This window comes from Podarcis tiliguerta (assembly GCF_965153285.1).
Source record: "Podarcis tiliguerta genome assembly, chromosome: 14".
Taxonomy (NCBI): domain Eukaryota; kingdom Metazoa; phylum Chordata; class Lepidosauria; order Squamata; family Lacertidae; genus Podarcis; species Podarcis tiliguerta.
This window is the reverse complement of record NC_139547.1, coordinates 18,035,922-18,063,376: the sequence shown is the minus strand read 5'-3', so window position 1 is coordinate 18,063,376 and position 27,455 is coordinate 18,035,922. Positions and strand designations below refer to the sequence as shown.

Here is a 27,455-nt window from a genome sequence, read left to right as displayed (position 1 = left end):
GACCCCACAAAGTACTGCTTCCCGGAGTAGCACCACCATGGGAGTAAACGCGCCGAACATCGCCTTGTGCGCCCTGGGGAGTTTGCAGCGGCTCCAGAGACTGGGCTTTTGCCTGCCCACCCCCCCACTCCGCCTATATCCTGTGGGGCTTCTTGGCCAATGATTTACGAGCCACTCTTGCAGGGGGAGCTTTGGAGACGGGAGAAAAGGCCCCGGAGAGAAAGAGAGAGAGGATGAATGAACGAATGAATGAATGAAGGAGCGTGCATGTGCGTGTTTGCTGGCTTGCGCGCAAAGGAGACTGTGCACAGCAGCCTCCGTCTTGCTCCTTCTTCCGGGCTCAAACGAGGGTCCTGACGTCTCCAGGCTGTTGGGGAGCGGCACACCCACAGACCCAGGAGGCGGGGGGTGCAGAGAAAGAAACATCCAGGAGGGAGCGACCCCCCCCCCCAGCAGCAGCGGCAGCAGAAACGTCCCGAGCCGCCCGCAGTGTGCGTTTTGCGTCGCTAGTTTGCAACGACGGGGGTTGACCATTGCAGTTGCGCCCCCTCTCCAATGCCGGAGGAGCGCTGGCCTTTTCTTGCTTTGCCTTTTTTTATTGGATTGCAAACCGACGCTTGGGGGGGGGGGAGACTCTGCGGGGGGGGGTTGCTTCCCGTTCGCTCCGCTTTCCCTCCTCTCTTCCTTCTTCCTCCTCCTCCTCCTTGCAAGGTCCCGGCTGCAAGAGCCGCGGCAGAAGAAGACCCTGACGTGAAGGGGACATTGAGGGGAGGGGAGGGGGGAGAAGCAGGCGCCGATCATCCCTCCCCAACTCCGCCACAAGACAACTTCGAGGTAAGAAAGAGAGGATCCGGGATCCTGCAATTCCAAATGCGTAAATAGCCCAAACCGCCACAGTTGGCTTGGACAAGGCTTGGTTTGCTTTCCTGAGGAGTGCTCCCTCCCTCCCCCCACCCCACCCCAGACCGCATTTATAAAGTAGGGGAGAGAAATTTGGGAGAGGTTGGAAAAGGACAATGTCAAGGAAACCCGTGTGGGAAGGCCAGGGCCCCCAGTTGGGGAGGAGAGGGGGACAGAGGTATTCATGAAGGCATCCTTTGCCTCTTATAGATGCTTATTTTGGAAAGAGGATTTTGGCAGGTATGGAGCTGGGAGAAAAGCTATACCTGCTGAAATTCCCCACTCTTAAAGGCACAGAAGTCCATTTCCTCCCTCTTGATTGAGCCACCCAAGGCTGAGTCTGGCTGGATCAAGTAGGGAGACTTTTCAACTGACACGGAATAGATTTGGAGTAGGAACACTGGGCTGGCTCTGCCCGCTCCTGCCAACCTCTTTCTCTTTTTATCCTGGCTTCCCCATGGAGCTGTGAAGTGGGGTCCTGCTGTTTCTTGGTGCTTCAGACTCCCAGGGAGGCAAAGAGAGGGAGGGGGATACAAAATTGTTGCAACAACTTCAGCTTTTGTTGGTGATACTTCTCTGACTGCCTGAGTTCCGTAGGAGCCCAGCAGAGGCGAGTGATAAGTTGATGGCAAGAGAAAAACAACAACCCAAACCCTGCTGCCACCGCCTTTCCGGATGGGCAATGGCAATGGCAGTACCAGAAATCAGAAATGTGGGGGCTGTAGAGGTCTTGGATGAGTGGGTAAACATTGCAAAAGAACCTGGCTTGCAGGAATGAAAAGACTGTTGTGGATGGGATAGTCAATTCTGGCAAAGTCATCTTTGTTTTGCTTTGTGAAATGGAAACACGGGGAAATGGGCTTCAGGGAGGGAGGGGTGCAATGTTTTGGAATCTACAGTGGGATTGTATGCTTTTCCACTTGTTCCATGCTGCAGATCCTCAATATTAAAAACAACAACAACAACACAGAATTAAGGTGACCATGTTTTAATATCTGTGTGGGCAGGAGAGTCATTCTTGTGCTGAAACTGTGTCTATCTGTGGAAGGATTGTTCCCAGGGTGTGAGGGAGTCAGGAACCAAATCACAACATTCTGTGAGGTTTTATTATGGGTTTCTTTTACTATCATAATTTGCCCTGCTTCCCCCCCCTCCCCACACATGTAGATCACTTACCTAATACAGGGGGTTAGTTGCATAACACAATAACAACAGGTATTAATTTAAAGTGTTCTGTAAGGCATTAAGCATTCTTTGAACTTGTGCAGAGAGAAAGAACCAGGGAGGGAATGCTGTGTGGATATACAATGCATCCTCTTTGAAATGTGTGTGTTCAGTCGTGTAAGAGGCGGTATGTTTGACAACATGGCAATCGAGCCAGCACAACCTTCTTTTTTTTTCCTGTGTAGGAAGCCGGGTTTATATAGAGTTTTTATCCCTGTTCCTATATCAGAGAAGAGACATAAACCTCGCAACTTCCTTGGCATCCACCTATGCTTTTTTGTGTGATGGATGCTTGATGAGAGAGATGAGGAAGCAGATCCACCGAGTGTTGTTCTGTGCAAAGCTTGCTTTTCTTCCCCTTTTCTCCTGCTGCGGAGAATGCAGACTTGCAGTAAACTGTTTGCTGATGAATAAGCCTCTAGCAAATTGCATTGCTTTTTGCTTCCAGGCTGCAGGGCATTGTCCTCACCTCACCACCACCCGGAGCTCCCCATTGGCTTGAGGAGAGTGAATAAAAATCACATTAAGGAGGCGCCTTGCCAGCAAAGTATCTCATACCTGCCCCATGGGGTGGGGATTTGCAGAGAAGCTGAAAGCACAAGCTGGTGGCCCTGGCATTGTGTTCCATTGTGTGTCACACAAGGCTGGCTAGAAGCAGAACTCAACCCCCTGCCCTCCACCTCCTCGCTTTGTAAGAGAATGGGACAGGTTGGATTGGAGTGAGCCTGCATGGGGCTCTCTACCTCCTAAGTGCTTTCTTCTCTTCTTCTCCACCAATTCAGAAAGCAAATGGGCAGTGGCATTGTTTGGCAACATGTGAAGCCACAGAGTAGTCAGGTCTAAGAACTGGCTTGCAGCCTGGTCTTTTGTATGTTTACTCTAAGCATTAATGCTTATTTTAATGGGGCTTCTTCCTAAGCAAATATACCCAGGCTGTTTCGATCACGTTTGGGAGAACAGCCAAGAGTCTTGTGGGATCTTAAAGGCAGTGTTAGAAGCTCAGATATATAAGCTAATCACCAAATGGTACCTCAAACCTAGGTTACACTTGCCACAACAGAATGTCTAGGCACCATTTTTTCCTCAATGAGTTTTGTTATTATTATCTTTCATTTCATTTCTGTACTGCTTTATATTTTAAAGGGGGGATCTCAGAATGTTTTACAACACATTAAAGCATCAAATAAAACAATCCAGGATAAAATAAATTCAGCCTTCGAGGGAAATATTTCAAAGTAACATTTTGCTTTCCCCATATTTATTTACCTGCTTAATTTATGTAGCTTCCCCCTAGCAAAACTTCAGGTTTATTGCGGCATACGTTTTCTGTGTAGGGCTTGTTTTGTGAAATGCTTTGGCTGTTTTATTCATGGATACAGTATATGTGTGTGTGTGTGTAAATAGTATGGCCAAGAGGCTATGGCATAAAAGGGAGTCTCTAGGAACAGGAGCAACCCCACCCAACACAACTAAGCTGCACTCAGAGTAGACTAGTTGGACTTAATGGACCTAACAGAATCATGTTGATTAATGCCACTGGGTAAAACTTGGTTGAATGCCACCCACTCACTGTTTAAACTCCTGTTGTTTTGGCTATTTAATTTATTTATTCTTCCATTTATATCCTACCTTTCCTCCCAGGTAGCTCAAGTTGGCTTACATGGTTCTTTCCCCCCCACCCTTCATATTATCCTTGTAACAACCTTGTGAGGTAGGTTAGGCTGAGAGTGGGTGGTGATTGGCCCAAGGTCATCCAATCAGCTTCATGGCTCGAGTGTGGGATTTGAACTCGTCTCGTCCGACACTCTAACTGGTTCTGTGCTGTGTGTATTGCTAACTGAGGAGAACGCTCCGTGTATTTGGCAGAGTGGACTGTCGTCAATGAAGGATTATGTCGCAATAACATCTTTTGGATGCAATCCTAAGCACAGTGACTGGGAGGAGGCCCCATTGAGCACAATGGGAGGTACTTCTGCTCAGACATGCTTGAGATTGCACTCTCCATCTCTAGGGTGCTACAATACCAATTTTATTTTGGCTCCACAGACTAACATAATCTGAATTTTGGAGGTAAGGATTGATGGCAATTAAGGATGGCCCTACTATTGGTCAGAGTGGGGCAGCCGCCTCAGGCAGCAGATGCTGGGAAGCAAGGAGAAGCAGTGAAATGTTGGAGATATTGCCGTTGTGGTTGACCCTCTGCCCCTTAAAGCTAACCTGCTGCCTTCACTTGTCATGCAATATGCTATCCCATCACTTGCACTGAAGTAAGATTCAGTTGCCAGGCCCCATCTCTGCTGTAAATTTAAAGCATTATTATAAAACTTTAAACAGCTATGGCTTCCCCCAAAGAAGCCTGGGAAGTATAGAGTGTTAAGCGAGCTGCGAGGAGCCCCCTATTCTCCTCACAGCTCCTAAAGTTCCCTGGAAAGAAAGGTTGACCGCCCAACACTGTTCAACGAGCATGGCGTAGTGGTTAATGCATCAGACTGGGACTTGGGAGACCAGGGTTCGAATCCCCGCTCAACCATGAAACTCACTGGGCGACCTTGAGCCAGTCACTCACTGCCTCTGAGCCTTGTTGTTGTTGAGTCATTTAGTTGTGTCCGAATCTTCGTGACCCCATGGACCAGAGCACGCCAGGCACTCCTGTCTTCCACTGCCTCCCGCAGTTTGGTCAAACTCATGTTTGTAGCTTTGAGAACACTGTCCCACCATCTCGTCCTCTGTCATTCCCTTCTCCTTGTGCCCTCCATTTTTCCCAACATCAGGATCTTTTCCAGGGAGTCTTCTCTTCTCATGAGGTGGCCAAAGTATTGGAGCCTCAGCTTCAGGATCTGGCCTTCCGGTGAGCACTCAGGGCTGATTTCCTTTAGAATGAATAGGTTTGATCTTCTGCCCCTGAGCCTAGCTTACCTCAAATGTTTGTTGTGGGGGGTTGAATGAGGAGGGGGGAAATCATTGATGCCACTTTGAGCTCCTTGGAGAAAAGGGTGGGGTATGAATTAGGTATATAAATAAAGTGTAGCTCTGTGAGGGGAATAGAGGCTCTCCTAACAACTGTCAACACCCTTATCAGACTACAGTTCCCATAATTCTTTGGGGGAAGACACAGGTGGTTAAATCGGTGTGATACTGCTTTAAATGTATAGTGCAGATTGTGCCTCAGCCTGGCTGGCTTCTGCATGTGGGATTGGAATGGGGCTCTTCTACGACTCAGGCAGCAAAATGTAGTGGTCAGCCTACCTCTCTGCACCTGCAAAACATGCTACATGAAAGTCAGTTCTTAGGATTTCTACGATTTGATTCCGTATTGCTTTGTTGTGAGCTGCTTTGGGCGTCCTTGTATGGTAAAAGTTCCCCTACAAGTTTTGATATTGATAATAGTGTTAGTAACAGTATGGCAAAAATGGGGCTAAATGATCTGAAATCCAAGTATGCTTTTCTTTTTCTTTTTTTATAATAATATTTTATTAAATTTTCCAGAAAAAGAAAAATAAGAAAAATACAGAAATAAGATAAAAAAACCAGTTAAAAACAATTCCATCTTTCATGACATACCTTGCATTTGCTTATTTCTTAAACTTCCCCACATCTCCCCTCTTTGTATTCCAATTCAATTTATTTATTCAGCAAATCCTTTCCCTCTTTACCTTTATCTTAATCTTGATCTTAATATATTATAGCTTTAACTTTCCACCTGTTAATATTCCATTTTTTCATATTCTTCCATAGCATTATTGCTAAAAAACCCTTAACCTCAATCCAACATCATTCTAATTTTCATTAATTTTGCAATATTTCTGTAGATAGTCTTTAAATTTCTTCCAATCTTCTTCCACCAACTCTTCTCCCTGGTCTCGGATTCTGCCAGTCATTTCCGCCAATTCCATATAGTCCATTACCTTTATCTGCCATTCTTCCAAAGTGGGTAATTCTTGTGTCTTCCAATCCAAGTTTGCTTTTCTTGGTTTTAAGACCACCGGTCTCAAATGCCAGGTTCTGAAGAGTTGCAGCAATTCTCAAAGAATGATAGGTGAATATTGTGCAATACCAACCCCCCCCCCTGAAGATCAAAGTAAGAGTGAAATTTTTAATCGGAGGTACTTCTCTAGTATCACAGTACTGCTTGTTTGAAGGTGATTGCATTATTTCTGTCCACACAGTGAAATGCTGGAATTTTGCATTGAAAAAGTAATGTATGGAATGCGTATTGGCTAAGGTTTCCTTAATATTGCCTAGTCCTGCAGGGTGTTTTGGGGGGTTTGTTTTCCCCCCCAAGATAATTTTGTATTGCTTTTCTTTTTTGAAGACAAAATAATCTCATTGCCTCAGAGAAGGTAGTCTTGGGAAGGTAAAATGGAATGATTAATGCCACGGTCTGATCTCCCAAGAGCTGAAATGCTGGGCTAAGGCTTTTTCCACCTTCACACAAGGAGTATGAAGCGTACTCAACCTGCTTTCGTAGAGGTCATGAAAGGATTGATCGGTAGTGAGCCCGTAGCTCGTCCTAAAGACCAACCCCGGTAGACTCTGGCAAGTTATCAGGTGGTGTTCTTGTGTGTGTGTGTGTTTTCACGGCAGTGCGATTGCTTTGTTCCAGTTGGGAAAATTGAATCTGAGGAAGACTGATCTCTCTTCAAAGACAAAGCATTTCCTTGATTGTTAATTGAACAGTCACAAGGCATTTCGTTTTGAAGGTGGCACGGAGCAGATAAGAGAATTTCCTTTGCTAAGTCCACCTCTTTTGACGTGTAATTCTGCAAGCTTTTGAGCTCACACAGGACTCTTCGGCAGGTAGACTAGGAAGGCATTTAAATGCCCAGCTGTTCAAAAACGCCCAAGTTAATTGCAATGAGGGAAATGCAAAGGTAACATACAAATAATAATAATAATAATAATAATAATAATAATAATGTATTATTTGTACCCCGCCCATCTGGCTGGGTTTCCCAGCCACTCTGGGAGGCTTCCATAGAAACAAAAATACAGTAAAATATCACAGATTAAAAACTTCCCTGAACAGGGCTGCCTTAAGATGTCTTCTAAATGTCAGGTAGTTATTTATCGCCTTGACATCTGCTGGGAGGGCGTTCCACAGGGCCGGCGCCACTACTGAGAAGGCCCTCTGCCTGGTTCCCTGTAGCTTTGCTTCTCGCAATGAGTGAACCGCCAGAAGGCCCTCGGAGCTGGACCTCATACATATTATCTTTGGAGATTAGATCAGCACTTGAGCTTCCCCTGATGCATTTTTCTATAGTCGATTGCTTGACTCACTTGCTTGAGATTTGGGAAACGGCCATTGCTGAAGTGGTAGAACATCTGCTTTGGATGCAGAAAGTTCCAGGTTCAATCCCTGGCAGGCTCATGTAAGGCAAAGGACAGAGAAGCCCCAGAAGCCTGTAAATTTATTTGGCAGGTGAGGTGGGCAGCATTCATGCCTTGGCAATAGCAGGGGCAGAGCTGGGTGCTCTGGCACGCAGAGTGGCACACATGATGTGCGCCCGGAGGCGGGGCGATCCACCCACAGGCTGATTGACGTGGCTGCACGATCCTCCCGTACAGAGAGCCAGGGGAAGGTGGAGAGTCGTAGCTTTGCCGCTCGCCGGGCTTGGGGGAGTCACAGGCGGGGGGGCACACCGAATGTCACCCCCCTTCAGGATGACACACGGGGTGCCCCTGAGTAGTAGAGCACATACTTCTCAAGGTCAGGCCCCAGTCAGAGGATTCATACTACAGTGGTACCTTGGGTTACGGACGCTTCAGGTTACAGACTCTGCTAACCCAGAAATAGTACCTCGGGTTAAGAACTTTGCTTCAGGATGAGAACTGAAATCGTGCTCTGGTGGTGCAGCAGCAGCAGCAGGAGGCCCCATTAGCTAAAGTGGTACCTCAGGTTAAGAACAGTTTCAGGTTAAGAACGGACCTCCGGAACGAATTAAGTTCTTAACCCGAGGTACCACTGTATAGAGCAGGGGTAGGCAACCTAAGGCCTGTGGGCCGGTTGCGGCCCAATTGCCTTCTAAATCCGGCCTGTGGACGGGCCAGGAATCAGCGTGTTTTTACATGAGTAGAATGTGTCCTTTTAAACAAAATTAATAAATTTTATTAGTATTTTCCAAACAACAACAACACGAAAAATATCGAAAAATAACAATACACAGCACACAAAAACCAACAATTGAAAAACTAAAAAAGCAACAACTAAAAAAAACAAAAAAACAAATCCATATCTTACAAGTTAATAATATAAACACTATAAAAACAACAACAAAACATTGACTTCCACCAATCCCACAACACCTCCTTTATGTCTCATTGTGTCTTCCTGTTTTCCTGTTTTCCTTATCATCTCTATCCTAACATCTAGATATAAATCCCTCATTCTTATCCTTTCACTTCACAAGGTTATTCCAGACTCAGCCAGATTTCTGTCCTCGAACCTTGACTTTTGAGGTATTCATTTAGGCACTCCCATTATTTTTTTTACTTCACCTTTTGGTTTTTGTCTTATTATGTCTGTCAATTTGGCTAATTCTAAGTATTCTGAAAGCTTACATAACCACTTAGAATGTGTCCTTTTATTTAAAATTCATTTCTGGGTTATTTGTGGGGTATAGGAATTTGTTCATTTTTTCCCTTCAAAATATAGTCCGGCCCACCACTTGGTCTGGGGACGGTGGACCGGCCCACAGCTGAAAAAGGTTGCTGACCTCTGCTATAGAGTATCCTGTAAGAATGACACCGCCGTTCCTTTCCTTAGTGTGTTTGTTTTCCGGCTTACCTGCTTTGCTCTGAGATCCACCTTCCCTGAATTCTGCTTTCAGCTAGAATCCCCACAATTAATTTTGGAAATGGGCCATTTAGAGATCGACAAAGCAGAGGGAACGAATCGCTGAAAGAAATGGACGAAGGCGGGACACAGGCTGCATAAAAATGTGCAGGCACTAATTTATACAGATAGATGCAAATATGAAAAATAATCACTACAGTTCGAATAGAGATGCAAGAGACATGCCTGCTCAGTTTGCTGTTCAGGTATTAACTGTTGATGGGAAACTTCAAGGCCCTTCCTCTCCTCTCTTATGGTCCTTTAATCTGTCAACCAGACAGGACTTCAGATAGAAGACTCCTTCAAATACAGGACTGCCCTCTGTAGAGTAGGATGCATGGCCATTCCTGAAAAAAGGCTGGAGGTATTGATGCCTTTCTTCTGCTCGTGTCATTTGCCCCTCGCTCCCCATGGGCATTGATAAAACGCTGGGGAAAGTCATCCTAAGGTGATGTACGGTCAAGATTCCTTTGATGCAGTTTTACTGAGACGTACGTACACTGCAAGCATGTTAGTAAAGCATATCTTGAAAAACAACTTGATGCAATCATTTTTTTAAAAAAGTTTTCACTTATACTTTTCAAGTTTGTGCATTTCATTAGTATTACAATCAAATTACCATTTCAAAGTGTGACTTCCTTCCCCCTCTTTCTGCGGTTCCTTAAATTTATTTTCTAACATCTTCTGCAGATCCAAATTCAGTGCTTTTTTTCCTGGTATGCATACCCCTAAACATTTTGTGAATCTAAGTTTGGCCTCATTGAGGGGCAGTATTTCAATATGAGTAGGAAAATGAGAGTACTCATAAACTTTTTAAAGAAAAAATAGAAAAAAGCAGTGTCCAAATTCATTTAATTTGCTCATTTAATTATCTACTTTAAAATATATATTCTTATGAAACTGCAGGTTATTACAATAATCCTGCTAATGTTTTTTATCTGTTTGCAATTTATCTGTAAATATTCAGTGAACCATTTCCATTCTTTTATAAAAAGTTTGTTGTCTTGATTTCTCATTCTTCCAGTATGTTTTGCCATTTCTGCATCGTGTGTAAGTTTTTGTATCCATTCTTCCTTTGCTGGGACTTCTGCTTTTTTCCACTTTTCAGCAAGTAGCATTCTTGCTGCTGCAGTAGCATACGTAAATAAATTTCTATACAGTTTAGGTAGTTCTGTCCCCATACAGTGGTACCTCGGGTTACAGACGCTTCAGGTTACAGACTCTGCTAACCCAGAAATAGTACCTCGGGTTAAGAATTTTGCTTCAGGATGAGAACAGAAATCGCACTGTGGCGGTGCGGCAGCAGTGGGAGGCCCCATTAGCTAAAGTGGTGCTTCAGGTTAAGAACAGTTTCAGGTTAAGAATGGACCTCCAGAACGAATTAAGTTCTTAACCCGAGGTACCACTGTAATTCTCAAAATTTGATGCAATCCTATTGCCAGATTGCTGACTGGGGTAAGGTATTCTGAGGACATAACACCAATCCTGGCATGGCTGTAATAAAGGTAAAGGTACCCCTGCCCGTACGGGCCAGTCTTGACAGACTCTAGGGTTGTGCGCCCATCTCACTCAAAGAGGCCAAGGGCCAGCGCTGTCCGAAGACACTTCCGGGTCACGTAGCCAGCGTGACATCGCTGCTCTGGCGAGCCAGAGCCGCACACGGAAACGCCGTTTTACCTTCCCGCTAGTAAGCGGTCCCTATTTATCTACTTGCACCCAGGGGTGCTTTCGAACTGCTAGATTGGCAGGCGCTGGGACCGAACAGCGGGAGCGCACCCCGCCGCGGGGATTCGAACCGCCGACCTATCGATCGGCAAGCCCTAGGCACTGAGGCTTTAACCCACAGCGCCACCCGCGCCCGGCATGGCTGTAATAGCCACCAGTTATATTTTGGACTACAGTGGTACCTCTGGTTGTGACCGGGATCCATTCCGGAGCCCCGTTCACAACCTGAGCAGAACGCAACCCGTGTCTGTGCTTGCGCGGGTCGCGATTCGCAGCTTCTGCGCATGCGTGTGACGTCATTTTGAGTGTCTGCGCATGCACGAGCGGCGAAACCCGGAAGTAACCCTTTCTGGTACTTCCAGGTCGCCGCGGGACGCAACCTGAAAAGATTTAACCCGAAGCATCTTTAACCCGAGATATGACTATAATTCAAAGTGCTGGTTTTGACCTATAAAGCCTTCTGCAGCTCAGGGCCTCTGTGTTTCCTCACACATGAACCAATTTTAACTCGGTATTTAGGGTTGGGTGATACAATATACCTATATATCATGATGTCTGGAATAAGGATGGAGCTATGTAGAGGCATTGGCTGGCTTCACGGTTTCCCCCTCATCGTGATTATTGCCTGCACCCAACATGAGGTCAGCTGGAGCTGCAGGGAATGAGACGCATTGGCTGGCTTCAAGGTTCTCACCACAGCCTGTTAACTAGTCATGGCTTCCCCCAAGGAATTATGGGAACTTCGTTAAGGGTGCTGTGATGTATTAGAGGGGCATCCTCTTTTCTTCTTCCAGAGATGGGGGGTTGAATGTTACACCGCTCTGGGAATTGTAGCTCTGTGAGGGGAGCAGAGGTCTCTGTATTGTGAACACTGACTGTCAACAATTCTCCAGGGTCCTCTCCCAGTGTTAAGTTGTGGGTGAACATATCAGACAACATCTTCAAACAGCTCTTGTTTATTCACAGGCCAGAACAGAACTGAACTGAAGGGTTCAGCCAACCTGCTTATATAGAGCTCCAGTACAACGTAACTAACAATTTTCTAAAACTATCCAATCACTGAACGCCACTTTCGATCCCTTATTTGCATAACTATCTACAGTATCCCCCTGCTGGCCCAGGGTGAGAACTTCAATACATAACACCCAGACCCACCTGGAAATGTTGGGGATTGAACCTGCACCAAAGCAGGTTCTCTTCCACTGAGCTATGTCCTTTCCCTACTACTAATCAGAGGCATTAACTCTATGATTGTATGTAATTGTGGTTATTTATGCTTTTAAATTTGCTATATCGTTGTTTATTGGATGCTGTGAGCCACTCAGGGCACATACAAACACAAATGTGAATTAACAAAAGAATTCCCAGTGTTTGCTACAGTGTGACTGAGAAATGCAGTGGTACCTTGGTTCTCAAACTTAATCCGTTCTGGAAGTCCATTTCAAAAGCAAAGCATTCCAAAACTAAGGCGCGCTTTCCCGTAGAAAGTAACGCAAAATGGATTAATCCGTTGCAGACTTTTGAAAACAACCTCTAAAAGAGCAATTTAATATGAATTTTACTATCTAACGAGACCGTTGATCCATAAAATGAAAGCAATAAACAATGTACTGCAATCATTCAGTCAGTAGGTTTCCACACAGTCGCAAAACCAAAAGAGCCACAAAAACACAAAATTAATAGCAAAAACAGACAGACCTCAGTGTAACACTGAAAACGGAAGTGTGGCACTCAAATCGGAAGCATAACACTCAAACCGGAGCACATTCGGCTTCCAAAAAAAGTTTGCAAAACGGAACACTTACTTCCAGGTTTGCAGTGTCTGGGTTCCAAGTTGTTTGAGTACCAAGGCATTTGAGAACCAAGGTACCACTGTACTGAGATAGATGACATGGTGTAGCTTCTTGTGTTCTTAGTGTACATCATTTTAAAAGAAAAAATCAACCCATAGAACACTTAATGACATGAATAAAAGTGTGATCATTATTCTTATTATTTTAAAAGTTGCTGTTTTGTTTTAGAGATTTTAGGTGGCTTGCGAAACACAGCTGACTTTGTTTCTCTTTCCTGTTGTGTGTTCATTTAGAACTGGAATAACGCGACTGGGATAAGCGGCAAAGCTTGATCTCCACCAGCCATGGAAACCAGTCAGGACTCTTCTCTGTTCCTTGTGAACATTTTGGAGGAGCTGGATACCAAACAAAACTCTGTCTCCTACCAGGATCTCTGCAAATCGCTATGTGCTCGGTTTGATCTGTCCCAGTTGGCCAAGCTGCGGAGTGTGCTTTTCTACACTGCCTGCCTAGACCCTAATTTCCCCGCCACCTTGTTCAAAGACAAAATGAGGTGCAGCGTGAACAACCAGCAGTCGAAGAAGATCATGGTTGCGGCAGACATCGTGACGATATTCAACCTCATACAGATGAATGGCGGGGTGGCCAAGGAGAAGCTTCCGGTTTCCCGGGGAAAGATGGGGAAGAAAGAGTCTCTGGAGTCCTGCCGGTCGGACACAGAAGTGTGCAATATGGTGGACTGCGTGCTCAACTGCGAGCTGAGGGATGGAGAATTTAACAGGGGGTATTCGAACAGGAGGTCGTCCAAATGCAGGAAAGGGGATTGCAAGGACTGTCCGCAGTTCGTACCTGCTTCCGAGCCCAACTTTCTGCTTGGGGTCAATAAGGAGATGAAAGGGCGAGCGGCTTCCCTCGACCGACTGCAGGCCTTGGCATCCTACACCATTGCCAGCTCTCCTCCCTGCGAAATGCAGAGCACATATTTCCCCATGAACCTCGAAACCGAGTCTATATCTGACCAGGACTCCTTGCCCATCAGCGCGAGCATCAAGGAGGCGTTCATTTCAAACGACGAGCCGTTTGTGATGCAGTCGTGCGTGCAGAAGCGGAACATCTTCAAGGAGGACTTCCACAACCTCATAACCATTTCGCCCAGCTTAATGTCGCCCACTAGCAAAGCAGAGGACGAGCTCGTCGAAGCTCCGGGCAGGAAAGAGACCTCCAAGCAGGCGTTTTTCAACCACAGCTTTGAGATGCCCTACAGCAGCCAGTACTTGAACCCGATTTATTCGCCTGTGCCTGATAAAAGAAGGGTCAAGCATGAAAGCTTAGACGATCTCCAGGCTTCTACTTACTTCGGCCCGACGACCGTTCTCGGACCGCAAGAAACCAAACGGTGGCTGGGGAAGCCGAGCAAACAAACTCCGTGGCCGGTCAAAAGCTGGAGTTTGAACACCGAAGAAGTACCTGATTTTGAAAGGTCCTTCTTCAACAGGAAACAGTCTGAAGAAAATCCACGGTACCAGGGTTCAAACAGCCAGCCTTCCAATTTCCCAGCCACAGAGAGGCGCCAGCCTTATCTCAACCCCAAGGATCAGCAGTCAATGATGCAGTCTGGCTACGCCATGAAACCAAACGGGCATAAACCCAAAGACATCCCCTCCATCTTGGAAGTGGAGAAACACGAGCCCATGAAGAAGTTTAAAGACAAGAGTATTAACTGCACCTCCATCCAGCTTCTCAGCATTGACAAAACGAACAGTGTTGGGACACAGACAGACCAACAGGGGCTGGAACACAAGATGTGCAAAGAGATGGTCCACCCCAGTCAGAATAAATACGGAGAGAGACATTCTCTTAAGCAGTCCGATGACGACTCTGAAATTGTCAGCGACGACATCAGCGATATCTTCAGGTTTCTGGATGACATGAGCATCTGTGGGTCTACTGGGGTGATGCAGTCGTCGTGTTACAATAGCACCGGCTCGCTTTCTCAGATACACAAATCGGACTGCGAAAGCTCCCCTGAACACCACTTAGCTAAAATCTCCAACGGCAATGCCGGCAACAAGCTGGAGAAAGTCTCGCGGCTGGAGATCAGCGGCACAGACGACGAGCTGAAAACCAGCGTCTGCAAACTGGTTCTAAGGATTGGGGAAATCGAAAAGAAACTGGAGTCTCTCTCCAGCGTCAGGGATGAAATTTCCCAAGTCCTGGGGAAGCTGAACAAGTTGGATCAAAAGATTCAGCAGCCAGAGAAAGTGAGCGTCCAACTGGATCTCAATTCCTTGACCAGTGAGGTTCAGTCTGAAGAAAGTACCTCGCCCAGGATCTTTTCGTGCCATAATTCTTCGCACGGAGGCAAACTGGAGAATAATCCGGACTGGTGTTGTTCGGATGCCAGTGGCAGCAATAGCGAAAGCCTCCGGGTCAAAGCCTTAAAAAAAAGCTTGTTCACCAGGAGGTCTTCGAGGTCCCTGACAGAGGAAAACAGTGCCACAGAATCCAAGATAGCTAGTATATCTAACTCCCCCAGAGACTGGCGAGCTATCACATATACGAACCAAGCTGGCATTACGGAGGAAGATATGAAAGACAGGGGTGGAGGCGAGAACAAAGACTGGCACAGAAAATCCAAAGAGGTAATTTTTCAATTTCTGCTCAGTGAATTATATTTTTAACTTGACTGCATGAAAAGGATCTGGTGTAATTTGTGAAAGGCTCCGAGGATTACAACATCTGCCTACTACTACACTACTGTTAGAATTGTTTTAATGAATTTCCCTCTGTTTTCTTAACCCACTTGTTTTTTTCTTCCCCACGGCAATATCCAGAATACATAAAGAGCTGCAGTCTAAAAACAACACTGATCGTATAATTTGAGATTGTCCCAAAACAACACTAGCCGCCCCAAAATGTAGATTTTTTAAATTTACATGGTGTACTTAGAATCATAGAATTGGAAAGGGACCCCATGGATCATCCAGTCCAACCCCCTGAAATGCAGGAATATGCATCCATACGGGCATCAAAATTGCCACCTTGGCCAACTGAGCTGACCTGAAAGCAAATAGACTTGTATAGTTCATTTGACAGTTCAGTTTGCATGTTAATTCTTTACAGATAGGACTCACCTGTTGGTGAGAAATGCCTTTAAGAAGTGTATACTCACATGTGCTCTTCCTCTGTTTAGATATCTTTGTATTCTGACATTATTATTATTATTATTATTATTATTATTACTATTATTATCTGATGTTAGTCTATAATTATAGGGCCGGACTCATGGCCTTATGTTAAGGGTAAATTGTCTGAATTAAATCCCACCATTATAATGAGAAGACAAGTTTCCCGGGAGTAGTTAGAAAATGGTTCATCGGACTGATTTGAAACTGGGCAGTGTAGGAGAGGCATTTTTCAGGATAGCTCAAACCAAATTTGGGGTAGAAGGGGTAAGAAATGGCTTATTCTGAAGAGGTTTTTTAAAAACCTAGACAAAATACCAGCTTCTTGATGGATACCTTATGTTTTTATTTCTTAGACTTTGCTCAGGTGATTTTTCCAGAAATATTTCTCCATTTGTACTGCATCTTTTCTGTTAGGTCAAAAGGAATGCCTAGAATGTGCTTTTGTCGAATAGTAGTGTAATATGTTTGTAGATTGGGTTAAAAATAAATAAATCAAAAAGGCATTTTTGTGGCCAGTCAAATAGTAGTGTAATATGTTTGTAGATTGGGTTAAAAATAAATAAATCAAAAAGGCATTTTTGTGGCCAGTGTTGGTCAGTGGGATTTCATACGGTTGTTCCTTGCACATGCTCAGTATGAACTTGTTGTGAGAGAAGGTTAGGTGGGGGAAAGCTGGATGGAGTGAGAATGTCTGTCAGACAGGTCAGTTGGAACATGCCAACACGGATATGTGAAGGACAGAAAAGAACTGCGAGAGGGAAATGAAAGTTTATTGTTATTTTTAATTATAGAGCCACAGCGGTTAGGGCTATGTGTGTTGACTGAATCGTGTTCCTCCATTTATGATGAGAAATTGGAAGGGCGGTAGTAGGTTCTACGACTTACAGTTTGAGCGTGTCTCAGCGGAATGATATGAAACTCAGCAGCATAGGAGAGACAGCTTCGAGGGCAGCCCATGATGAATTTGAGATGGACAGGATAAGAAATGGCTTTTTTTGGATGAATTCAGCATTTGGTGAGAGACTTCAGCTTGTTGACAGGTCCTGTGCATTGTTCTTTCATAGATTTTGCTGGGGTGTTTTTTCGGGGGGGGGGGAATTGTTTGTAGTGTGTGATTTGAGAAAACTAGGGATGGTTTAAAGATTAAGAGAGTATGTAACATGTGCTTGTCACATTGTGTAACATGTTTGTAGTTTGTGGGCATTTTAAAGAAGATCCTTCTTCTTGGTTGAGCGGCACAGAACTTTATGAGTATATTAAATAACTTATACAAATAACTTTCTTCTTGTTTTTAAACAGGCTTTAAAGTCTTTCTCGTTCACAAGGCTTTTATGAATGATTAAAGCCTTGGTTGCTCCTGTGTATACTATTATGCTTATGGGTTTTGTTTTAGTTATTTACCCTGTTTTGAACTGTAGAAGTTTTCTTTGTTTGTTTAGTTATGTCAGGTGCCTTGAGAATTTATTTTATTTCGAGAAATCCAAAGAAGATTGTTTCAATTTGTATATTATTTCAGAAGGTGCAAAATTGGTAAGGTAAAGGTAAAGGGATCCCTGACCATTAGGTCCAGTCGTGACCGACTCTGGGGTTGCGGCGCTCATCTCACTTTATTGGCCGAGGGAGCCGGCGTACAGCTTCCGGGTCATGTGGCCAGCATGACTGAGCCGCTTCTGGCGAACCAGAGCAGCGCACAGAAACACCGTTTACCTTCCCGCCGGAGCGGTACCTATTTCTCTACTTGCACTTTGACGTGCTTTCGCACTGCTAGGTGGGCAGGAGCTGGGACTGAGCAATGGGAGCTCACCCCATCACGGGGATTCGAACCTCCAACATTCCGATCGGCAAGCCCTAGGCTCTGTGGTTTAACCCACAGCGCCACCCGTGTCCCCGCAAAATTGGTAGATTCATATTAAAATGTGAACGGTATTTCTTACCCTGTTCCTAGTCACTTTCAGAGTCACTTCCCTCCTTCCGCACGTAGGAGGCAGAGTTTTAGGGAAGAGATGGAGGGAATCAACCCTCCCTAGCCAGCCAACCGACTCACCTGTGTGGAGTTTCATGAGCTCTTCTGCATGAAATTCCTGGTTGACTAGGGGTGCATTCAGAAATGGGGAATAGTGCATGGGACACGGCTGTCGCTGTGGTCTTAACCACTGAGCCTCTTGGGCTTGCCGATCAGAAGGTCGGCGGTTCAAATCCCTGCAACGGAGTGAGCTCCTGTTGCTCCATCCCAGCTCCTGCCAACCTAGCAGTTCAAAAGCATGCCAGTGCAAGTAGACAAATAGGTACCGCTGTGGCGGGAAGGTAAACGGTGTTTCCATGCACTCTGGCTTCTGTCACATTGTGCCAGAAGCGGTATAGTCATGCTGGCCACATGACCCAGAAAGCTGCCTGTGGACAAATGTCAGCTCCCTCAGCCTGAAAAGCGAGATGAGCGCCGCAACCCCATAGTCGCCTATGACTGGGCTTAACCATCCAGGGGTCCTTTTCCTTTTCACCTTTAGTGCATTAGTTTTCCTGATTATAACAGTAGTGCTACTGCCCCGTTCTCTAATGTTCCTTTCACACTGCAGTACCTGTTGTGTTATGGAACTGTAGCTTATTGACCCATAAACCAGCATGTTTGCATTGACTTTCATTCATACCACTAGACATGGTGTGACACAACCAACATCATTGGACAACTACAGAAGCTACATGTGTGCTTCTGTTCCTCCATGATAATGGCAGGAAAGAACTATATGCTGGTGTACTGCCCCAAATTTTGCCACTTTACTCCCACAATTTTTCCGGGTTAAGGGCTGCAAATGGTGCCCCCCACCCCGCAATCAAATAACACAGAAATGAGCACTAAACAGGTACTGCATTCCATTAGTTTTCCCATAAGTGGCTTCTGCGTTGTGTATAATGCAGAAATAAACAGCAAGGGAAACATTGGGGAAATGGAATAAACCAATAAGTTAAAGTATAGCTTTGTTGTACTTCTGTAAGATCAAGGTCCTGAATGATGGATGTGTATGTATATTTTGATGAACTGAATTGGCGGGGAAGTGTGTGTGTGTGTATGAAAATAGTAGCATTTAGCTTATTTTTTAGTAGTAGTATTTAGGGCTGAGCAATATCTGGTTTTCAACAGCAGCTAAACATCATGATTTTTATTATTATTATTATTATTTATACCCTGCCCTCCCCAGCCAAGGCCTGGTTCAGGGTGGCTAACAAGCAATAATGAAAACAAGTTGAATGAATACAACTGAAAAACAAGATTGAAATACAACATTAAAATAGTGAAACAGTAAAATATAAAAATGTTAAAATGCAGCCTCATCACAGGACGAGAAAGAAAAAAGAAAGTGATATAGATGATATAGTGATATAGCAGAATGTCTGAATGGTTTTTCCTGCATCGTGATTTTTGCGCAGCGCAGAACACACACACATCGTGATTCACAATAAAAAATTATGAAACCAATATCACAATATGGACTTCAAACCAGTCTTGAATGATATATTGATATATCACCCAGCTCTAGGTGTAATACATATAGTAACCATTTTATGGATGATATATAATACGACTTGTGCTGTACCTGTGATGTTCTATTATGTAATTGCCATTTGTTGTTTGCAAGCCGCTTTCGGATTTGTTTGAATGGAAAGTGGCATAGAAACACATTGAATGAAATTAAAAATGAATCGAATAAACAGCCATGTGGATGCAGCCAAGGCGACTGAGTTGTTGAGCACAAAACTCCTTTCTTTCCTTCTCTGAACTCCTTGTGCTACTCCCTGCAGGCAGATAGGCAATATGAAACCCCACACGCCCCAAGGCACTCCAAGCAACCCAAAGATGGCTTCTTGATTGAGCAAGTCTTCAGCCCCCACCCTTACCCAGCGTCACTCAAGTCGCACATGAAGACCAACCCCCTCTACACGGACATGCGGCTGATGGAACTGGCGGAAGTGAAGCGGGCTCAGCCGTCGTGGACCATTGAGGAATACACGAGGAACTCGGGCGAGAAAGGAAAGTTGGCCGCTCTGGATCTACAAGTGAGTCACGTTGGTTTCCACCGTGGGTGGCCTGTGCCAAAGTGGAACCTACCCAAAAGAAGGGGAAACCTGAATGTTGAAGGGTATAGAGATTCATATTGTCAGTAAGTATGTCAGACCCTCTAAGTGTCCCTGTTTTCCAAGGACAGTCCCGGATTTACAGAAGCCGTCCTGGTTTCTGATGTGATCCCGGAATGTCCCGCTTTTTCTTAAGACGTCCCTATTTTCATCGGAGAAATGTTGGAGGGTGTGGAGTTATGTGACCCCCGAACCAAGGAGATAAGTAACTATACAACATTTAGAAAACATCTGAAGGCAGCCCTGTAGAGGGAAGTTTTAAAATGTTTAATGTTTAATTGTGTTTTTTATATATATCGGTAGCCGCCCAGTCAGATGGATGGGGTATAAATATAAATATTATTATTATTATGGAATAGGACGTCCCTATTTTCAACGAAGAAATGTTGGAGGGTGTGGTAGGTTTGGATTGCAAACCTGTATCTGAGAGGTGCGGGAGCTTTTTCTTCCTATGAGCTGCATTTCCTCGGGAGAAAGTGGTCAGGGTCTACATACCAGGAGTGGGCGGGGCCCATTCCCATATTAATTAATTAATTAATTAATTAATTAATTAATTAATTAATCTCTATACCTCCCTATACCTGAAGGTCTCAGGGTGGTTCACATAAAGCAGGCATCCCCAACCTCGGCCCTCCAGATGTTTTGAGACTACAATTCCCAGCATCCCTGACCGCTGGTCCTGCTAGCTAGGGATCATGGGAGTTGTAGGCTAAAAACATCTGGAGGGCCGAGGTTGAGGAAGCCTGACATAAAAGGATCACATACATATAATCCAAATACAAACGACAACCCAATGGAACCGCCCTAAAAAGAGCCAGCATTTTAAAAAGTGTGTAGGATGTAAATCAGATCAGTCAAAGGCCAGGTTCAAGAGGAATGTTTTTGCCTGGTGCCTAAAGGTGTATTATTAAAGTGCCAGGCGAACTTCCTTGGAGAGAATATTCCACAGATGGGGAGCCACTGCAGAGAAGGCCCCGTTTTTGTGTTGCCACCCTCCTGACCTCTCGAGGAGGAGGAACATGAAGAAGGGCCTCAGAAGATGATCTCAGGGTCTGAGTAGGTTCATATGGAAAGAGGTGGTCCTTGAGGTATTGCAGTCCTGAGCCGTTTAAATCACATTCCCTGCGTCTAGGGGCGGAGGCAATAATGCAGTGATATCAATTGCAGGAAGCCACTGTTGTGCTTGGCTCCTACTTGAGGATTTCCTCCTGCAGGCATCTTGGGGGGGGGGGGGGGGCTGTGAGAACAGGATGGCTAGATGGGTCATTGGCTTGATCCAGCAGGTTCATCTCATGTTCACACAAATTCACACACATGTAAGGTGTGTGCAGGTGTCCGCATGAACACCTGAATGATCTCAAGTGTGGATTGGGGCACATCCTGGCTGCATGCCCAATGTCCTTGTGTGCATTGCCTGCCCCCACTCAGTCCACAGTCTTCCGCATGCCCTGGTCCTTGATCATTCAGAGAGTTCTACTAGCATTCAAAGGAACACAAGAAGAAGCCACACAGAGAGGTTCCTTGGACAACACAGGCAAGATCAGGGGCCAAGCAGGGAGAAGAAATGTACACAAGGACATTGGGGTGGGCCTTGTGTGGGCACCTGAACATGCCTTACATGTGTGCGAATCAGGTGCGTGCAATGATTGGGTCTCCCATCATTTAGCTTGGTCCCTGAGGTTGAACACTGAGGGCCTTCTGATGGTTCCATCACTGCAGGAAGTGAGGTTATAGGGAACCAGGCAGAAGGCCTTCTTGGCAGGGCGCCCACCCTATAAGATGCCCTCCCATCAGATGTCAAGGAAATAAAGATCTACACAACTTTCAGAAGACATCTGAAGGCAGCCCTGTATAGGAAAGTTCTTTAATGTTTTATTATATTTTTATATGTGCTGGAAGCCACTCAGAGCAGCTGGGGAAACACAGCCAGATGGGTGGGGTATAAATAATAATAATAATAATAATAATAATAATAATAATAATAATGTTGATCCCTTCTAGTTTTGGTATTACTTTGGACCACTTGCACACTCAGGCGACAGCTAACTATATCTCTAAATCCACCCACACTAAGTTCACTCACAACCCATTCTCAACACATTCACACCAACTGCTTGGCTTCTATGCTACAGTGCTTAGAGGGGGCTTCCTTTCTCAGCACGTAGTATGGAAATGTAGCAAGCTGCCCACAGAGATCAGGAGCAGTCTCTTACTCCATGACAGCCTCAGCAGCAGGAGAGCAATGGAACAAGTCCATGCTAGATAGGATTTTGCAGTCTAGCAGCAAACCACAGTGCAACAAGTTCCCCATCTCTCACTTTGCCTACTCTAAATCCTCAGAGCGCGTCATGCATATTATAACTAGGGTTGTAGCGTTCAGTCAATTATCTGTTTTAGAAACTGACCAACTGGAGAGGTGCAAATCAGCTAGCACGGTTGCTGCTGCTTAAAAATGTTGATTGCTTTGTTTTTGTTTGTTAAAACTCATTTATTCAAAAGTTACAATGCAGCTTTGTTCCCTGCTGTAATATCACAGAATGATCACTGCATTCCTCAATCCCTCATCACTGCCATTTTGGCTCGCTGGATACCCTCAGTAGGAACCCAACAACCAATCTGATTTCAATTATATTAATTGTTTTTAATAAGATACTCCCTTCTAGGTTTGAGAAGACCCAGGGCAAAACACCCAAATGGACTTTGCATATGGCGGTCAGTAGTCGCACTCCAAATCAGCACCAGATGCCATTTTAATTTCCCACGATGCCTGGTGTTGAAATAGCTCTGCTCTGAGATGTTGTGTGGGAAGCTAAATTGACTGTTCCACACCACCTGGCCCAGGAGCCTCAGAGCTGGCAAATAATATTATGGTTGGTCCCTGGCAACTGACCGAGGATTACGAATGCAGGTGTCAGGTCTGGTCGGCCTACGTGGCTGGTAGGCTCCCTTCGGTTCTGTGGGTCGCTTGTTGTGCAAGCCTGCCCTCCCTCAGAATTTTACACATGAGTTGTATTTTAAATAGTAATTTCCCCACCACCACCAGATGCTTTTCGCAGTTTCTGTCACACACAGGTGGCAAGATTCAGGAATAAATCAGCCGTTCTGAGACCCAAGAGACTGGAGGGGTTAGAAGATTTCAGTCACAAGGTGTTGCTAGGACTTGTCTTAAGGACATCTTGCAGTCTGTTTTTAGAGAGGCTGCCGAATTGAGAGCAGGAAGCGTTGCAACAGGGGAGCGTGAGGCAGCCACTTTATAATAAGCTTTGTTTCCTTGTTTGTTGCAAATTTGAGAGCGTGGCGACAGAGGAAGCCATCTTTGGGAAGCTGCTTGTCAGCCTGAATTTTTCAGCAGATCCAATACACTCTCTTATTATATTCAGTGGATGCTCGGGTTGCAAACGTGATCCGTGCAGGAGGCACATTCGCAACCTGCAGTGTTTGCAACCCACAGTCCCATGTCTGCGCATGTATGGGTCGCGATTCGGCACTTCCGGTCATGCAAAAACCACGATTTAGTGCTTCTGTGCATGTGCGATTGCCGAAACCCAGAAGTAACCTGTTCCAGTACTTCCGGGTTCGGCGCGGTGTGCAACCTGAAAACATGCAACCTGAAGCGTCTGTAACCCGAGGTATGACTGTACAGTCATACCTCAGCTCCCAAATGCCTCCCTTTATGTACGTTTCAGCTCCCGAATGCCGAAAACCCAAAAGTAAGTGTTCTGGTTGTCGAACATTTCAGAAGCCGAACGGGCTTCCAGAACGGATTAAGTTTGGCAACCGAGATTTGTCTGTAGATGGCTTCAAAGAAGAATCGCTTCTTGCCTGTGTCCGCTTCGCTATCACTAGCCACAATGTTTATGTTTTGCCTCCACTGTCAGAATACTGCTTACTGGGAATCAAGCAGGAAGAGTCTCCTCACAGAACTACAATTCCCAGAGTGGTTTAGCAATCAAGCCTTCTTCCAGGGAACTCTGGGAATTGTGGTTCTGTGAGCAGAATGGCAGTTTCCTAGCAAACTCTCAGGACCCTTAACAAACTACGCTTTCCCAGAATTATTTGGGGGAAGTCGTGACTGTTCAAGTGGTACAGCAGTGCTTTAAATGTATCATGCAGATGTGGCCTAAGTTGTGCGTATCCTTATTTAGAGCTGGAATTTAGAGAAAGAGTATCTTAATGGCTTTATTTTTCTTTTCACTTTCCAGACTCAAGAATCTTTAAACCCCAACAATTTAGAGTACTGGATGGAGGACATCTATACCCCAGGCTATGACTCGTTACTAAAGCGCAAAGAAGCTGAATTCAGAAGAGCGAAAGTTTGCAAAATAGCTGCCCTGATTGCAGCCGCAGCCTGTACTGTTATCCTTGTCATTGTCGTTCCCATATGTACTATGAAATCGTGAATTTGACGATGGATGAATAAATCCATCCTGTAACATTTCCATTCAGTCTTTTAAATAATCACCTTATGGCAAAAATTGTAACCGTGAACTGGGAAGGATGCACTGAGTGATCCCAGCGAGGGAGCATGTAAAGACATTTGGGGTTTGTTTGTTTCTGTTTCTGTTTTTTGTTTTTGTTTTTTAAAGAAGAGAGTCTTTTTAAAATAACAAAGCACCTGGCAGACAATGCTAACTAGGTTTAAATTTTTACACATTATTACAAGTGGAATTCTTTTCCTCTCTTTTTCCCCCACCCTTTCAAGAGAAGATAAAATATTTTGCAAGACTGGCTGTGGATGAAGAAAGAGGTTCCTCTCCCTCCTCTGTACCGAGCGAGATTTTATACTAAAGTTATCTAGATTGACTGCTAACCATCCTGTACAAATCTGCATCTCGTCAGACAGATAAGAGCAGTGATACTGCACTCCAAAGTATGAACAACCTGAATGTATTTTTGTGCTGGTTCTGTTACGTATTCCTCGTTTGTCCAGTTTTGAAAGCAGATTGGTTGCCATGGGACGGGTGCGTTCCTACATTTGGAATTGATAAGGGCTCTTTGTAACAAAGTCTTCCCCTCAGACCCTCCTTTGTTATCACTGAGTACTTTGGTGAAGCATCATCTGCTATAGACCAAAAAGATCCAAAAGGGTTTTTTATTGCTTGCATTAATAATCACATTTCCAAAAAAAAAGCCGGCATGTGCTTCCAGCCCAAAAAAAGGTTGCATTGTTGTTGTTTTACCTCCACCAATGGCGTACAAATGTTGCTCTTTTGTTCCGTTCCAGTCATGGCGAAATCCAACAAATTCAGGAGGTGTCCATTGTTCTTCTGCGATGGTTGGAATGCTTATAACCAGAATGGTTGTAACTTTAGAGAGGTTTGCACAGTTGCTGTTGGTTTCTTGGTGGGAAGAGGAAAGGCTCCATGTGCAGGCAACATAATTCCTGGCGACATGCATGTTGTCTGTGCAGCCCTATCACTTGTGCAATCGGTACACATGAGAAAGGCCATGTGCATGTGTCAGATGTTTGCGCATGGAGCTCCGACACATGAGGGCTAGTCTTGGACCCATCAGGATCCTCCATTGTGTGGAAAAGCTCTGTGCGTGTGCATTGATGTGGCACATATGCCCAGTGTACGTATGGGTGGCGGGACCTAGCCGGTTCAGTGCAAAGGCAGTGGGAGGCTGGCTATTGGCTGGATCCCCTGTCACTCTTCTCTGTTGAACTTGTGAGGAGGTTTGTCGGAATGTTACTTTCGCAACAAACATTTTGTGCCTTTTTAGAATGTAAACGAACAGGATGGGTCATTTGTGTTTTGTGGTGATTGGGTTGTCGTTGTCGTTTTAATACTTTTCATTTCATAACAAAGCGCTGCATGGGGCGGGCAGTGCAAATCCTGCATTATGTTTTTCAGATCTAGAACTAATACAGTATTTTCAGTGCATGCTTAAACGTGCAAACCAAGAGTTGTCTCCAACTAGGTCCTGCTCAGAGGAGACCCACTGAAATTAATAGTCCTGCATTAGTCATGTTCATTAACTTTGGCGAATATACTCTTGAGTAGAAATAGCACTGGCTACAACTCTCAAGTTTTTTGGGAGAAGTATTGTAGAAAGATGCTGAGAGGTCTTATGGGATCCCCATTCGCCTCTACAATTCTCTGTGGAAAGGAATTGGTTGTTAAACCACCCTGTGGAGAACAGGGTTCTACTAACAACTCTCAGCATCCTTAATGAACTACAGCTCCCAGAATTCTTTGGGAGAAACCATGACGGTTTTAAAGTGGTATCACAGTACTTCAAATGTATGGTGTGAATGTGGCCTAACTTAGGTTCATTGTTTTTTGTGCTTCTACTGTGGATTCCTATTCCTCTCAGAAAGCTACGTTTCCCAGAGTTCCCTGGGAAAGAGCATGAGCTGTTAAACCATTCTGGGAATTGTAGATCTGGAAGAAGATCAGTGGTCTCCTAACTACTCTCAACAGTTCCCAGGATTCTTTGGGGTTGGGAAGCCATGATTGAAGGGCAGTGCAGTGAACAGTGCAGATGGGACCATTGTTTTTAGGGTTGGATATTGCTTTCAGCTGTCTGTGGTAAGTGTTCCTCATATTTTGAAATAGTGGGTGCTATTTAGTCCCAACTACAGCTGCATATCCTGCACCCATGCGCTGTAATATTTTGACAGTGCTCAGATTGGCCCAGAAACAAAATGTCTCCTTTTGAAGCGATGACTCCTCTATGATGACTGTGAACCAACCAGTGTCTGGATCCGAGTGTGCAATTTGCAGCATATGACGTTTGCTCTGCTTGTTTGTTTTGGTGCCGGCCAGTGTCTTTTCAGACACTTCTTCAGGTGGTCTCCCTTTCCAGGATATGGAATGAGTAAAACCTAAAGGTTGCTTCAGACATTGTGACAAGAGGCTGTGCATTGGGGAAACCGCAGAATCAGGGTTTGCTGTTTGTAGGGATGGGCAAATCCTGTCAATTTCAATTTCTCTCGCTTTCTCATTTTTCCCATCCTAAATTCACTTCAGGGACGCGGGTGGCGCTGTGGGTTAAACCACAGAGCTTAGGACTTGCCGATCAGAAGGTCGGCGGTTCAAATCCCCGCGACGGGGTGAGCTCCTGTTGCTCGGTCCCTGCTCCTGCCAACCTAGCAGTTCGAAAACACGTCAGAGTACAAGTAGATAAATAGGTACCACTCCGGCAGGAAGGTAAACGGCGTTTCCGTGCGCTGCGCTGGTTCGCCAGAAGCGGCTTAGTCATGCTGGCCACATGACCCGGAAGCTGTATGCCGGCTCCCTCGGCCAATAAAGCGAGATGAGCGCCGCAACCCCAGAGTCGCTCATGACTGAGCCTAATGGTCAGGGGTCCCTTTACCTTTAAATTCACTTCTCCACATTGCTGCATCTGTTTATTTGCAAAAATTCATCAGTAGTTCAGTGTCCCCCCCCCTTAATGCACACGTTTTTGATACAATTGTGTGTCATTTCCTCCTTTTTTGCAAGCAGTTACCACTAACGCAATGCATTTGTGCATATTACTTTCACTAAGATTGATCCGCCACTTCCCCCTGGTAGATGCATTTTGGCTTAGATCATTTGGTAGGAGAACTTCACTGCAAAATTCAGAGGAGTGGGAATTTTGAAGGATGGCTTTTTTTTTGGTTTGCATATAGTTTCAGTAAGCACAGATTGTGTGTATTCACCTGCAAATGCAAGCCAA

At 45.1% G+C, this 27,455-nt stretch overlaps 1 protein-coding gene across 1 annotated transcript; it reads left to right on the top strand.

The window, feature by feature from the left end:
- The first annotated feature begins 664 nt into the window (after positions 1-664).
- Positions 665-27,177, top strand: MINAR1 (membrane integral NOTCH2 associated receptor 1). The gene is made up of 4 exons (XM_083411938.1): positions 665-834; positions 12,768-15,116; positions 19,458-19,712; positions 23,993-27,177. The coding sequence occupies exons 2-4, from the start codon at positions 12,819-12,821 to the stop codon at positions 24,188-24,190; spliced, it is 2,751 nt and encodes a 916-aa protein (XP_083268064.1). The 5' UTR covers positions 665-834; positions 12,768-12,818; the 3' UTR covers positions 24,191-27,177.
- The last annotated feature ends 278 nt before the right edge of the window (positions 27,178-27,455 follow it).

Excerpts from the sequence above, each read along its gene's own strand:
- MINAR1 (XM_083411938.1), top strand. The coding sequence starts at position 12,819 with ATGGAAACCAGTCAGGACTCTTCTCTGTTCCTTGTGAACATTTTGGAG. Across the intron at positions 15,117-19,457 it reads GGCACAGAAAATCCAAAGAG|GCAGATAGGCAATATGAAAC; the intron begins GTAATTTTTCAA and ends TACTCCCTGCAG. Across the intron at positions 19,713-23,992 it reads TGGCCGCTCTGGATCTACAA|ACTCAAGAATCTTTAAACCC; the intron begins GTGAGTCACGTT and ends TTCACTTTCCAG.